The sequence below is a fragment of the Gavialis gangeticus genome, unplaced genomic scaffold (assembly GCF_001723915.1).
Source record: "Gavialis gangeticus isolate Ggan-Ray unplaced genomic scaffold, GavGan_comp1, whole genome shotgun sequence".
Taxonomy (NCBI): domain Eukaryota; kingdom Metazoa; phylum Chordata; order Crocodylia; family Gavialidae; genus Gavialis; species Gavialis gangeticus.
The window spans coordinates 61562715-61578056 of NW_017729031.1; the positions used below are offsets into that span (position 1 = coordinate 61562715).

At 43.5% G+C, this 15342-nt stretch overlaps 1 protein-coding gene across 5 annotated transcripts in view; it reads right to left on the reverse strand.

The window, feature by feature from the left end:
• The window catches only part of SESTD1 (SEC14 and spectrin domain containing 1), a 151750-nt gene that overhangs the window by 121077 nt on the left and 15331 nt on the right, over positions 1–15342 (reverse strand). For 4 of the 5 annotated variants that reach the window (XM_019523032.1, XM_019523033.1, XM_019523031.1 and 1 more), the window contains one exon: positions 2595–2674. In XM_019523032.1, coding sequence (XP_019378577.1) covers positions 2595–2649 — 55 coding nt within the window. In that variant the 5' untranslated portion in view covers positions 2650–2674. Of the gene's footprint in view, positions 1–2594; positions 2675–13585; positions 13667–15342 lie in introns of all 5 variants that reach the window. The other variant, XM_019523030.1, reaches the window with a different exon arrangement.

Sequence of the window (15342 nt, forward strand, 5' to 3'; positions counted from 1 at the left end):
TTTTTTTTTTTTTTGTTTTGTTTTTTTAGAGAGGCTCCGAGAGTTGCTCTAATTAAAGTGCCCAGCGTGTCTTGTGTACCAGCATCCCTGCGCTTCAAAATGGTGGTGGTGGGGGGGGGGCACTTTATCTAAAACTCATTGAACAAGCTTTAGTTAAAGCGCCATCACCATCATCCTGAAGTACAAGGACACTGATACATGAGACACGGAGGCTGGATGGAGTGAGTGCGGTAATTACCATGCTCCAGTAGCTGCTCCACTGTGCTGTAATTACAGCACAAAGGAGCAGCTCGCCTCTTGGGTCATGTGTAGGCACCCATTAAAATTATCTGGTAGGAAATCTCAGAAACCTTCATAGAATACATCCATGGTACTCTATAAACATTAGCACGCTGTACAATAAAAGTTATTTATACACAAATCTGAAAATGAAAAATCAGATTTTTTTGTGTAATAACTATGTAACATTCTTTTTTTTACTCCCTTTTGAGACATGTTTATTAAAAAACAAATCATCCTGACAGCATTATTTCTAGCTCAGCAAATCCCTCACTACATCTTCAATACCTTTAGGAATGGCAATCCCAACTCAGGTTATGATTTTGGACATCAGAGTAACCTTAATCTTACAGAGAAGACATGCTTTGAGCTAACAACATTGTGTTGAGGTTCTCAGATTTGTACCCAATCTTAAAATTCAGGAGAGATTCATGTGATATAAACTACACCATTCTGCACTGATATATTTTAATGTGTGGAACATGACTGGAACAGGAAGAAAGCCTAAGATGGTTGAAATACAAATCGGTTCCTTCATGTTTATCATACATAGTTCTGTTGTTTTTTTCTGCTTAAACAATAGTTCATCTCACAGTCATTTGCAATAATTTACCAATATGTCATTTATACAAGCATTTGTCAGCTCTGAATTTGGCCCATGGAGATACTATCCTAATAGAAATTCAAGAGGAAAAGATAGGCAGAACAAAAAGATGGATGCACCAACAAATAAAGTAATTCATCAACAGCTACTGACAACATCCTTAAAAAAAATCATAAAGCCTGATGTCCTGTCTGTCTGAGAAGAACAAACCTTCAAAAGCACAATACAGGTGTGGAAAGGAAAATGAGATGGAGGTTGGACAAGAACAAAGTGAGTCCAAACATGCTAATTTTGAGGTGTCTTCAGGTGAGTTACAGTTCTCAGACCTTGGGAACTCAATGTATGGAAAGAACATTAAGGAACATTTTCACAGGATGCTTCCATAGCGCAACTTTTTTGATGCTTTGTTATAGCGTCATAATTTAGTGCTTGAAACTAAATGGAACACTCTATTTTTATTTACTTACATTTGAGAACACTTGGGAAAAAAGCAAACCATTGTACACATTTCTACCAATCACTACATTAAGGGCTGTCAATATGATGTAATTCAAAAAAAGTCAAAGCCATGCAGTAAGTTTTGATTTTTTTTTCTCGCATTTAAACCACAACTGAATAAACTGCCTTTCACTAAGTACATCTATATTTCACAAAGAATTTGGAAGCTTTAATTTTCACCTGCATGCTCACTCTGGATGATGAGGATTTCCCTGAAGTATGTGTTGATCAAACAATTATACTATGTATCTGCTGAGTGTGCTTCAGGAGGAAGTAGTAGCTAAAGAAATTGCTCATTATTACAGGCAGCCAGTATCAGCTCTTACAATGGCAAGAAACAGTCTCTAAATCCATTAGCTGAGGAAAAACAGAGGAGTTACACTTTTAAATGCTCAACAAATGGACACTGAGATTTCCTGAATTTGGCTAAGTAGCAGCCTTTAGTATAGAGTAAAATAGCTGTTTAGTTGATACAATTTTGCCTAATACTTAAGACTACAAAAAAACCCTCTATCCACTTATATTTCTTAAATTCTGCAACCAGAAGTTGAAACAGAAAAAAGTAATGTCACTATGGACATCTAGAGACAGCAGCTACATCAACAACAAAATGTCACGAATCATTTAAAACATCTTTCTTACAAAGAAAAAGTAGTCAGCATTCTTATAAAAATGAAGGAATTTACCCTAAAAACAAAATTTACTTGATCAATTACAATAAAAATTGAATTTTCCAACTCAACTCCAGTCAGACTCAGGATTTTTACTTCTTGATAAGATGTAAAGACATCTCTTCTTTCTTACTCTTTTGAAGGAGAGACCGCGCAAGGAAAGGATGGGAAAAAAAGGAAGGGAAACAAATTTTCTGAAGTTCTGAAGCCTCACATTTCAGAATCAATTACTTACATGCCAGTTAAAAGGTTATTCTTTCACTCTTGATAAATTACCACATTTTATTACAGAAGGAGTGAAATATCATGATTCCAACTACATGTAGGTCATTTTAATCAAGTTACAGGCTAGAATAAAAACTGGCCTGCCAAGAAGCAATGGTGACAGCCTGCATGTGAACTTAGTTTTGCTACCAAATTAAAAGATATTTTACTGTTGCTTTTAAACTAAGTTTTAATGTAAAACTGGAAGACAGCAAAAACTACTCAAGTCCTATCTAAACTGTGTATAAGAAGAAAAAGGCAAATCACAGAAACAGTACCTGAAAGGAAGGCTAATTTTTTCTTCAGGATGGGCAATATTACTGAAGCTTCCATTCTACTCCAGTTAATTTTCACAGATCTGGAACAAAAGAAGTTGAAATGTCAATTGTGTGGAACCAATTACTGAGCTCCATTAGAGCAAGATTTGGTATGAGCCAAAACAGTTTTGCACTCACTTACTGGAGACCAGCAGAGATTGCCAGATAACCCAACCTTTGACTAAAACACCAGATGGGTGGATAGGCTTGAAAAAAATACAACTTAGTCACAAGCAATTTTTCTTTAATCACCAATTTATTTTCTTAAATCATTAAAAAGCTGAAAGTTACCTAGTTTAATTTAGCCTTAAGTTCCATGGCTCCCACAGAGCTCAATTTGTATTATTTCAATGTATGAAACAAAACACAACCCCCCAAACATATACAAAATACACAGGTTAAATGCTCTTATTCAGCTGCTGGAGGGAACTCAACAAAATTGAAACATATATCTTGATCAGTCATGTGTAACAGGAAAAAGTTGAATAAACCTAGTGTGCCAGTCCACATTTTACAGGATGTCACATTCACATTACCAGAACTCAGAAGACAATTACTTCTATATTGTACTCAAAATAATATGTTACCACATTATCTCCATGCATTTAATACAGTCAGACTGAAGACACATAAAATGCAAAGGATCTAAGAAAAATGGATGAAGCAACACCTAAGATTAAACTACTATGTAACATGCAAGTTAGGACATTTCTGCTTTACTCCCTCGCATCCTGTTTCCAATGGCATTCTAAGAGAAACAATGCACTGATAGTGGTTGTTTTACACCAGTGGTACTCAACCTTTTTTCCCAGTGGTCCAGATAGGCAGTGCCTGGTCTGACCACAGGCTGAATGGTGGTTCTGATCTAGTAGCCAGAGCCAATGCAGGCAGCAACAGGCCATGCAGAGGGGGAGCAGAGGGTAGCCTGGCCCCACACAACACGGGAGCAGGGGGAAGAGAAGCAGGGGGGCAAGAACTTGCCTGACTGGGGGGTGTGGCCTAGCCCCAAAGGGGGGAAAGGGGTGTGGTCCAGCCCCAACCCAGCCCTGCAGGGGGGAAGGGGGCACACCTTGGCTCCGACCAGGAAGTCAGGGGGAAGGGCAGCCATATTTATGGCTGCCATAAAAAAAGGGAAAATTTCCCAACCCATGGGAAGCCCTGCATGCCAGATGCCACAGCTTTGCAGGCCGCATCTGGCCTGCAGGCCAAAGTTTGAGAACTCCTGCTTTAGACCAGCAGTTTTCAACGTTTTTGGAATTGAGGCACCCCTTCACAGCTTCTGTAAACTAAGTGGCACTCAATTTCAAAAACTAATTTATAGATTACAATGTTTATTTCCCTGCAGAGGCCTGGCAGTGGGGATGGGGGATCATCCCAGGTAGGGATAAGCCTGAGCCCATGCTTATCGGCTTAGTTTATCTGCTTATCTTCCAACACCTCACAAAGCAGCCTTTAAAAGATCTGTCAGTACAGCAGGGTGGCCTATCACCCTGGCTGAGAATCACTGCTTTAGACACTAATTGGCTACTTGAGCCAGAAATCCTTTTAATTACCATCTCCTGCCCTACTGAATCATTCCTTTCTCTTTACCAATGTTCCTGCCCTGCTATTGGTTTCTCCCTCCTTCTGTACCATTGCACATAAAACACCAACATTGCATACAACACTTTCCCTGATAACAGTAAGGCAAAGCTCCCCAAATCCTCTCTTATATTTTGTAGCTGCTTGGTCATGAGAGAGATGCTGTGTGCCTTTTGATTCTCGTTATCACTTTAGGCAGAAATGTGATTTAAAAAAAAAACCATGCAAGGAAAGCTATAATGCTGACAAAGCAAACTGATGCAACCCAAAAGTTAACAGAATGCTAATGGATTATATTTATTAGTAGCTAAAGAAAGTCTTCCAAAAGATCCATTTACCAGTATTCCTCATAAGGAAAACATCCATCACTGGAATAGACTGCAGATACATTAAGTCAAGCTTACTCAAGTTAAAAAAAAAAAGAAAAAAAAGAATAAAGAAACTGAAATAAACTATCACTGCTCCTGTATAACACATAATGGCACTGCATTAAAACTGACTACTATCGCCAACTGTTTCCTATTGATATGACAAACTGTCTAAAATTTCTGAAGAAAAACTAAAAAGAAAAAACTGATACATCCTGGGAAGAAGATGTGGGGCCAGAATAAAATTACAAACCAAACCAGGTAAAACATTACAAACTCCTCAATGGAAGACAACTGACACAAATAAGCCCAAATGTTTAAAAGAAAACATAATAATTTATTCAGCAATGTTGGATTCAGCTATAGTGGAAGGAAACAGAGAACAGTAGCTAATTCTGAAGCTTAAGGAACAATACTAATTTAAACAAAATAGAAAGTTCACACACAGTGAGATTAAATACAAAGGAAGGAAGAATTCTGACATAAGCTGAATGGAGTCCAAAACTTGCAAAAACTCCAGCTTGACACCTAAAGGGTGACAAAATGCACAATAACAGAAACCACTATAGCAATATACAGGTCTTGGACAAGAACCTCAGCAAGATATCTTCAAAAAAACAAAAAGATACTACTAATGGGAATTCAAAAATGACATAAAAAGTAACGCATATGACTTCTGCAAGATCTAAAAAAATGAAGTAGGCATAAGAAAATGTGTCAACATGATCCAGAATTCACTATGTGGAGCAAAACACAGCTAGGAAGCTATAAAAAATGAGTAAAACAGTGGAGTGTCACGTACACTCTGACAACAATCAGAGTGTGAATACAAAGAATATTTAGTTCACAGATGAACTTTATCAGACATTCTCTAAATTCCACTTGGACAAAAAGATGCGTCTTTTCAGATGGAAGGGTTAAGCAATGAAGCTGGTGAAGTCATCAATGAAATTTGTGACAAAGAAATACCCCTATTGCTACCCAAAAATATACAGCAGGTCATGAGGAACAGAAAGAGAACACAGGCATCTGGGACCAAGTCATACCTTCCATTTTTATCTTACGGAAAGATAAAAACTGCAGAAAATTCTGTGTCAAGGACCAATTTTCATCAGAAGTGGGGCTGGCCAATCTTGCACTGACCTACCTTCCTGAGGTTCCAAAATTCTAAGTGCTATTTTAACAAGCTTTGGCTTCAAAAATTGGGGAGCATGACTATGGAAGAAGAAACAAGAAACAGGTAAAAAGGGGGGAAAAAACCCAGAATGCCACTAGCATGATTTGTTCACAGAGATTCTCTTGCTAAAATAGTGCTAAAAAGGCAAGCATTACCTTATGCCAACTGGCACACTGGAAACTCAAGATCCTCTTCCTACCAAGAATGGGCCTTTTTGGCTCATGGATTTCCAAAGCAGCACCAAGTTAACAGCTATGGACATTTTAAATTATACTGAAAATATGCAGAATTTCTTATTTAAAAGTTCATCGTTTTTTAAACTACTTGGTCAATCTTCTTCAAGCTTATCTTGAGCCTTAAGCTTCAAGAAAATAAACAATTAGATTACCCAAGTGTAAAATATTTTCTTAAAATAAAGGAAAGATTTCTTTCCCCCACCCCAAGCATTTAACTAAAATTTTTAAAAATCTCAGCCAAATAAAGTCACTTTTTTTCTCGTCCCAAATTTCTTTCACAAAGGAGTTTTAAAGAAAATAAATATTTTAGTGGAAAAAAGAGAAATCAGCAATGATTACATTACGTTAGTTGCACACATTTTAGGCAAGTATCCAAGATGCACACTTGCAGGATTTTGGGGCGCATGCTTAGAACCAGCTCTATAGCCATGTTCTACCATTAATGGGAAATTAACCCCATGGCATCAAATGATACCAAAAGCACAAGCCTCTATGACCTGAGGTAAAGAAAAACTTGCTAAATTATGACAAAATAGTTTATATCATGGGTTGGCAACCCCCAGCACACGTGCCGAGCATGGCATACAAGGCCGTTTTGTTCAGCACGCCACGGTCAGTCCCAGCTCTGGGTAGCTGCTGCCAGCGATGGAGCCTGGACTGCTCCCAGCAGGGCTTGCACCGTCCCAGCTGCCTGCTGGGAACAGCCCAGGCTCCCAGCTGGCAGCAGCTACCCAGAGCCGGGCCAGCTGCAGCTAGAGGCTGCAAACAGCTGCATTGGGCTCTGGAGCCCCAGCATCAGCTCTGTACCAGCACGTCCACGTGCACCTTGGAGCGGCTGGTGGGGGAGGGCTCTGAAGCAGCGCAACCCTGGTCTCTCCCCCACTCCTGGCACAGAGCTGATGACTGGGCTCTGGAGCCCGGCACAGCTGTTTGTAGCCAGCCTGGGCTCTGGACAGCTGAAGCAAGCAGCGGGCAGGCTGCAAACAGCTGTCCCGGGCTCCACAGCTGCGGCATGAGCTCCATGCTAGTGGCGACTGCACGCGCACCTCGGGGCAGACAGCAGGACAGCGCAGCACGCCCCAATGTGCATGTGCAGTCACCGCCAGCATGGAGCTGATGCTGGAGCTGTGGAGCCAGGCACAGCTGTTTGCAGCTTGCCTGCTGCTTGCTGCAGCTGCCCAGAGCCCAGGCTGGCTACAAACAGCTGCACCAGGCTCCAGAGCCCAGTCACCAGCTCTGTGCCAGGAGCGGGTTGTGCAGCTTCAGGCCCCTCTCCCACTGTCTGCTCCGAGGCACGTGTGCATGTGCCGGTACAGAGCTAATGCCGGGGCTCCAGAGCCCGGTGCAGCTGTTTGCAGCCTCCTGCCCAGGGTGGGAAAATGGGCAGCTACCCCAGGCTCCAACCTGGGGTTTCAGATGAAAAAAACCCAGATACCTGCCATCACATCCAAACAGTCACACTAATAGTGCAGAGGCAACTTGGAAGTCACCGTTGTACTGCTGACTCCCCCAGACCTTATGCCAATAGTGATCATCTTTTATACTTCTCCCCTTCCTACACAGGAAGTAAAGCCATTTTTGTTCTTGGTTTTATCAAGAACAAAGGTTTCACTGTTTTCCTCATCAAAGGGGAAAAAAATCCACAAACATTTCATTTGGGGACATCAGTAACACAAGCAAAGGAAACACAAGGCTTAGTTCACAAAAAAAGGTGCCAGAGGCAAAACTCTGTTATTCAGTAAATGTTATTATTAAAGCATTTGCCCAAGATAGGGATGATTCTGTTTCAAATCCTCTCTTTACCTTAACAGAATTGGAACCTACATTTCCAATCTCAGGAGGATGTTCTAACCACCAAGTACCGTGGGTATTGTGGAAAGGGGCCCTTTCTCCTCTTGAGGCTGTTCCACTTTGCATAATTACTAGGTCTGTGCAAAGCGACAAGTATTCACTTTGGATTCAGCCAATTCAGAGGACAGTTATTTGATTCAGTGATTCAAATCACTGTTCCAATTTGTTTCGGCCAAATTAGATCCAAAAGATTTGGCGCCACTGCAGAGATTCGGCCATCAACTAAACAGGCAGCTGACACAGCTGTTTCCAGCTGGTAAGTCTGTTGGAGTGGGGGGAGGGAAGCGGCCTGGGGGAGGAAGGAATTGGGGCTGGGACAAGCTACCCAGCTGGGGCAGGGGAGCACATTAGCCTGGGAGGGGGGTGGAGGGGCATGGGATGCGGGTGCAGCAGTGCTCGGAGTGGGGGCTCTGCCCTGCTGCCGCTTGCTCAGCTGGGGTGGGGGAGGAGGGGCAGGATGCGGGCGTAGCTCACTCCAGGCAGAAGGGGGCAAGCTGCAGCAGGGCATAGCCCCTGCTCCCAGTCCTGCTGTCTCCCTGTGCCAGCTGGCAAGTGGTGCCAGGGCAGAGCCTCTGCCCTGCCACCACTTGCCCCTTCCACCCATAGCGAGCCATGCCTGCATCATGCCCCCCCCCCACACCTGGGCAAGTGGCAGCAGGGCATAGCCCCCACTCCCACTGCTGCCGCACCCCCATAAGCACTGGAAGCGGGGACTCTGCGCTGTTGCCGCTTGCACAGACTGATCAAAAAGAGAATGCACAGATGATCAAATACGTCTAATTAAAGCAATGGGTCCATTTTTGGCTTTTCATATGCCCAGCCTTTTATTGTACATTGGGATAATAGCTAACTTACCACATATGCACATAACACTTGCTGCAGAATTAAGTAAAGAAATGAAGAAGAGATCCAGCTGACTCTGGTGCATTTTACTTAAGGACTGATGCAGCTTTGCAGGCACTGGCTTGCCAAAGTGGTTCAGGTGAACAAGCTCTGAATGCTTTGATATTATGATCAACGTCCATCCTACAATGGGCACTGTCAGGACATATGGAAAATGAGCCACCCTTTTACAGTCTGTATTTTCAAAAAACAATAGAAACAAAGTTAAATATGGATTTGCAGAAACTCGATAGTGACTGGGCCCCCAACAAGACAGGAGAACATCAACTGGGTTACATCTCGGCTTTGGGCTTAAAGCACTCAAATCTTTAATGGTTTTGGAGGAGGAGCGGAGTGACTTCCACCTACCGTAACGCAAAAGCCCAAAGTTACTTCCCCTCAATATATGACAAGAGTTAGATGTTAAGAATGGGGTGTACAAAAGCCTGCAAGCTGAGCAGAAAGGTACCTAAACTATTAAATGTTGATGATGGAGATAAGTGATCTTAGGTCCTACCCTATAACGGAGCTAGGCGCCCAACTCCAGGCTGCAAGAAGGCATCTAAGTCTATTTGAGATTTACAGCCATGAGATTCTTCTAGCGTTAGTGCTAGCATAGGCGCTGTCTCACACACAGAAGTACAAGGGCTTTTAACTCATTTTACTCAAAATTTCCAGTGGTTAAATCCACCCCAAGGAACTACACAATTGTGCACCCAAGTCATTTTGCACGTAAAACATATCACTACGCATAATAATGTAATATTGCACGACTCCCTGGGGTGCAGCTGGTGAGGAGGAAGAGGGGCTCCTACTTGCAGGGAGTAGGCTGTGTGTGGGGTTTGTGGGTGGGTGTGGGCCCCCTGCCACACACCGTGCACCCCATGGTGCACAGGCCCCACTGCAGTGGCGGCAGCCGCAGCAGGCCCTTGGGGGGCTCCTCACCAGGGCACAGAAGGGCCCTCAGGATGCTCCTGGATGCAGCAGGCAAAGCCGCCTGGTGACAAATCCCAGGAGCTACATGTGGCTCCTACCTGCAGTGCTGTGAGCCCCACGTGCTGGCACAGAGCCAGCCCAGTCTAGCCAGAAGGCATGCACTAGCAGGCTGGCCTGGGCTGGCTCCATGCAGCCCCTGGGATTCTCTGGAGCCATGCAATGCCAGGTGCTGCATGGAACTGGTTTGCTTCATGGAGGCATAATGCTGTGCCTGCTGCAGTCAGGAGCACCGTGAGATGGAAGAGGGAATTAAATTAATGTATTTTGTGGTAGGGCCCAGGTTATGCCTATTCTGTTGCCCAGACTGCAGCATGCTACCAATTCCCCAAGCTGCAGCAGCCCAGATCCATGCCATCATGGGAACTACTGACCACTGCCCTATGGTCTCTCTCTCACTGACTGTTTTATTACTACATGCAAAAAAGAAAAGGTTCAAAGCACAAGAAATTGGCAGTGCCACCCAAAATGCCTCATACAGCTTGGCAGTAGGGAACTATCTTGGGAAGCCAATTTTATCTGAAGTCCAGGTAACTGATGGACCTTACGGGCATCAAGAAAGGAAGGAAACCTAATTGCAGACTGAGGCACTCTGTGTTCACCCTCATTCCTGCCTTTTCTTTTAAAATACAGCTTCCTTGCATTTAATTCTCCTGCATGTCACGATTAGTCTGCATGAAATAAATTCTTGTAGGGAAATGCATACTATAGCTTAATTTATATATAGTGTATATATTTTTCATTCAATTTACAGTAGCTCTGTAAACATTTTTGTAGTGTTTCTAATACCAGAAGATAGTTGCATGCTTATGTATACAGACATACATATTTGGGGGGGGGGAAGGGGGGGAGGGAGCATGGAAAAATCAACAGTTCTGATTCCCTTACTTTAGTGGTTTAAATTGGAAAAAAAAGTGAATGAAATTTAAAACAAAAATTGTATTCTGTGTCTTAACAACAATGAACATCATTGTGTATAGACTGCAATATCCTTTTTGTGTGTGTACCAAGGAAATTTTCTGAAGCCAATTTTCTTCCCTCCCTTCCCCATCCTCAAAACAAAATGCACTAAAATCAGTTGTCTTCTGAGGCAAAAAAATATAAAATCACTTACATGCCAATAGCAATCTAAAACAAATTCACATAAATTTTACACTTTCCAGATTATATTTATATGCATGTAAATTGATTATAGAAGTTGGCATTATCAGGACACTTTCTGCCTCAAAATGATTAGCCTATTGATCAACACACTAAATCTTCCTGTATGCTTCAGACAAAAGTTTCTTTTACACAGAGCTCAAGATGTTCATTCTTGTCTTTCCATTATAATTCAGCTCAACCACTCCTATACAAGCTATCTGACCTCAGTAAAAGCCTGCTTACTGCACATGTATTAAGTACTTTACCCTCTCTCCAGACCAAATTGCTCAAGTTAAATTAGACACGCCAGACTTTTTATACCATAACCAAGATGACAGCACAAACTACTCTTTCATTATTCTGCCATCCACTTCAGCTTATCCAGACTCAACGCAGCACTTAGTTCTTTGTTAAACCTTGTATTAACATTCTGGCTGGCTTTGAGAGCCATAGTCGTAAACTACCGCCCATGGGTTAAAATAGTTCCTTTGTTCAATACTTCTAAAGCCAAAGGAAGTATCTCAGTTTGTGTAGGAAAAAGTTTTCACCACTATTACTGACAATCTAAACGAGCCATTATTTGTTTTAATGGACTCTTGAAATCAGGAGTTATTTTATCAAAGGCTTTCAGACGCTCTCAGTCTGCCCTAGCACTGCAACTGCCAAACAATCTAGCCATTCCCCTGCTCTTCTCCCACCCCAGCAGTTATAGCTTTCAGGGTACAGAAACCTTCAGTTTCATTCCTCCTCAAGAACCCCTCAGGTCTCTTAAGTCTCTTTTTCAACCTGAGCCAGAAAAGAAGTCTCCAAGAGGGAACTGCAAGGACAACTGACTTAATGCTCTCCAGCAAGAGAAGGCACTGAGACAGGTACATGCACCTCTGCCTTGAATGCATTAGTTTGAGGATAACATAGCATACGACTAATAAACATTTTATTTCTTGAATACCTACCACAGGGGTTTTAAACTTATGGCCCATGGACCCTTGGGGGTCCACTGACTATGTCTAAGGAGGCCGCAAAAGATTACTATGATCAACAGGGATCTGGGCTTTCTGTCTCCCATGAGAAAATGTGGATTTTCCCCTTTAAAGGTGAAAATCACGGATTTTCTCCTTTAGTGGAGAAAAATGCAGATTTTTCCCTTTGAAGCAGGAAAACAAAGATTTCCCCTTTTGCAAACAGCTCTCTACAGGCTGACAGAGTTCCAGTCTGCAAGAGCTACTTGCAAAAGGGCAGGAAACCCTAAGCCCTGTCAGGAGGAGGCAGAGGTAAGGCCTGAGAATCCAAGTCAGCTAGGGCTGGCTCAGACTTACTTTCCCTTCTACAGCTTTTGGGGTAAGCAGGGCCTTTGGGGATTGGGCCCTGAGAGTGAGGGGAAAGCTGGGTGCCCCCTATGGTTCAGGTGAGGGTCATGCTGCCAGGGGGGGTGGGTCCTGTAGGGAAAGCCAACAGAGTAGGGCAGGGGGTGCTGGGGTAAGCATTGCCCATCCTCTTCTCTGGTGGCTACTGCCCTACTGCTCACCACACCACCATGCCACATCCTGCTGGCCTGTGGCATGGTGGCTGCTAGCAGCTCTGCTGGGGGTAGCACTAGAGGCAGTGGTTGGATGTGTGCTGCACAGCGGGGCACAGGGAAGGGAGGGGAGGGGAGGGAAGGAGAGAAGCGACATAGCTAGCCTACCTACTTCCCTGCGTGGTCCGGGGCCTTGCCAGCATTGCTGGGCCCGGAGCAGTGTGGCCCCTGTGTGCCCAGCTGTTGGATGGGACAGGACCTGCTGGTAGGACCCACAACTGCATGGGCAGCTGCCACACTGCAGCCCTGCCCACGCCTGCACCCATGCATGTACACATGACCCCAGCCTGGGGGTTCGCTCTTGATCCTAGGACCCAGTCGGGGGGGTGTGATGGACCAAGGGTAGGAAGAGGAGTGAAGATGGAAGCAGGGTGTGTGTGTGTGTGAGAGAGAGAGAGAGAGAGAGGGTCGGGGGCAGTGGGGCACTCTAGATGGAAGGAGATGCCATTACCAGACCTGGAGCCCCTCTAAAGCAGCCTGTGCAGGGGAAGGCTAGCCTGGAAGGGAAGGGACTTGCCCAGCCAGAGGCACATCCAGCCCAGTCCCTGAGCTCCAGTCAAAGGCTTCCCAGGAAGGACATGGAGACTGCTGGGGCCTGGGTACAGGTGCAGGGAGCAGAAGAGCAGGGACAGGCACTGCTCAGAGCCAAAAAGCAGCAGGCAGGACAGCTGTGGGGAGTGAGGAGCAACGGCATTGTCAGCGGCAGGGCACCAGCATATCAGTGCCGTTCAGCACCACAAAGCAGCTGTGGGGACAGCTGCAGCTGGACTAGTGTCTGGGTGAGCAGAGGACAGGGAGAGCTCTGGTTTTCTATTATAAGAAACAAAAATCAAACACCAAAATATAGAGGTATTTAAAATTCATTTTATTATGATGACCAAGGCACTGGCTGGTTTCCAAACTGCTTTAAAATTGTAAATATAACAATAAAACATTGTGTTCAACTGATACCATATATATATGGCCATATATATATATGCCACTATGTGCATATAGTGGAATTTTGTTTTAATGGCTGAAAAACATGGATTTGGGGGGTTTTAATCAGAGAATTTTCCTTTTTTTTTTAAATCTAAGAATTGGCAAATTTTAAACAAAAAAACAGGATCCCTGAATTGATCAATCAAAAGTATGTAAATACCCACACTTATAATTCAAAGGGGTCTGGCACCTCTATTCAAAAATTCCAAAGGGATCCGCACCTCCATCTGACATTTTTTAGGGGTCTGCAAATGAAAAAAGGTTGAAAACCACTGACCCACCATATAGGAGGCAAATGTTGCTAAAAAATGTGCAGGAGTATATAGGAACGTAGGTCTAAAAGAGACCTCCTGGGCCATAAAGACAAATCCAGTCCGCATAAATACATCCCTGTTAAAAAAGTCTGCTTGCAGACATTAAACCCCACCCCTCAAAATGGAACTTTACTTTAAAATTTTACACAGTCCCGCACTGAGCCCAGCACATGCCCAGAAGCAGCAGCGTGTTACTTGGACCTGGCTCACTCAATGTCTGTATAGTTCGGGCGCTTTTACTGGGGCTTTTTTGGTGTTTTTATCTTACAGTTGATTGAAACAGCTTTAGCTAAAATGTCAAAAAGCCCCACTGAAATGCCCAATCTATACCGACGCTGCGGAAGCGGGTTCAAGTAACGAACTGCATCTTCCAGTAAAGTGATATTTTTTAAACATCTGCAAGTAGCCCCAAAGTACATGAGAACAAAAAGATTCAGCTGTTTTAAAACAGCAGGGTTTCTCTCACCTAAATTTTTACCATTCAGAATAATTTTTCCCTCTCCTACTGGCTCATTTTTTTTCATTTTCTATCTATATAGGAAAGATAAGTGCAATTACTTGTTGAAGGAGATGAAGTTAATGACACTTCTAAAAAAGGTAAGCAATTAAACTCTTAAGAAACCCTGTTCTTTAATTACAAAAAAATTCATCTACACAGCTGTTAAAATCTGAAAAGAAAATAACAATTACATGAATAAATTGTATATATACACAAAAGTCAGTGCTTCTGCACAACATTTATCACAGAAGCTTGAAACCTATTACTTTATTTTATATGGTGATATTTATCTTACAAGAATCAGAGAAAATTGGGGAGATACCATATGAATTATTCCCCATTCCTATACAGCATTAATTTTTTTTAGAAACTATTTTACCAATCTGAGATTACATGTTGCAATTAGCTCTTGTTAAAGGTACTTAAAACTTGAAAGACTGCATGTTCAGGATCATTAACTAGCGCTGAGTGGCCTTTTGGTTCACTGAAGGATTATCATTGATTGGTGTTAACTAGCTAATCTTAAACAAAATTCTGAGCATTTCACTGAAATAAAACAAACAATTTGGAGTCCTCTAGCACCCCAGGATGCACCATTCCCAGACTTTCCCACTCTCCTGCTCCATGGAGAAACCTTCTAGCCTCCTGAATTCTACAGCAGCTAGGGAGCCCGAGGGGGAAACTACAGAGGGTTAGGGGGCTCTTCAGTGACCCACCCACCCCCAGCAGACTGCAGTGTATGTCCCCCCTGCTTCACTGAAAAACTGCAGCCCCTCAGCCGCAAGACACTGCCCCATTAAACTTTAAGCAGTAGTTGGAAAGATCGTTCTACTGGCCCCAGCCAAAGCTTAAAACCTATTCCCTTGGAGAGGAGGGTGCAGTGACAACCAGCCAGCCATATGGGGTCTCTCAGATCACCAGACTCAGCTCCCCCTTGCAGCCTGCTGGCAGGAGTGCCCCCAACTTTCCCAGAGAGGGCAGAAAACCTGGCAACTGGCTGGAAGGGCTGGCTGACAGGCATATGTTCAGCCACCAGTGTGGATTACCAGGGGCTTAGGATGCCAGAATCAACCATCCCACTCCCACATGGAGCGAACTGTGGACAGGC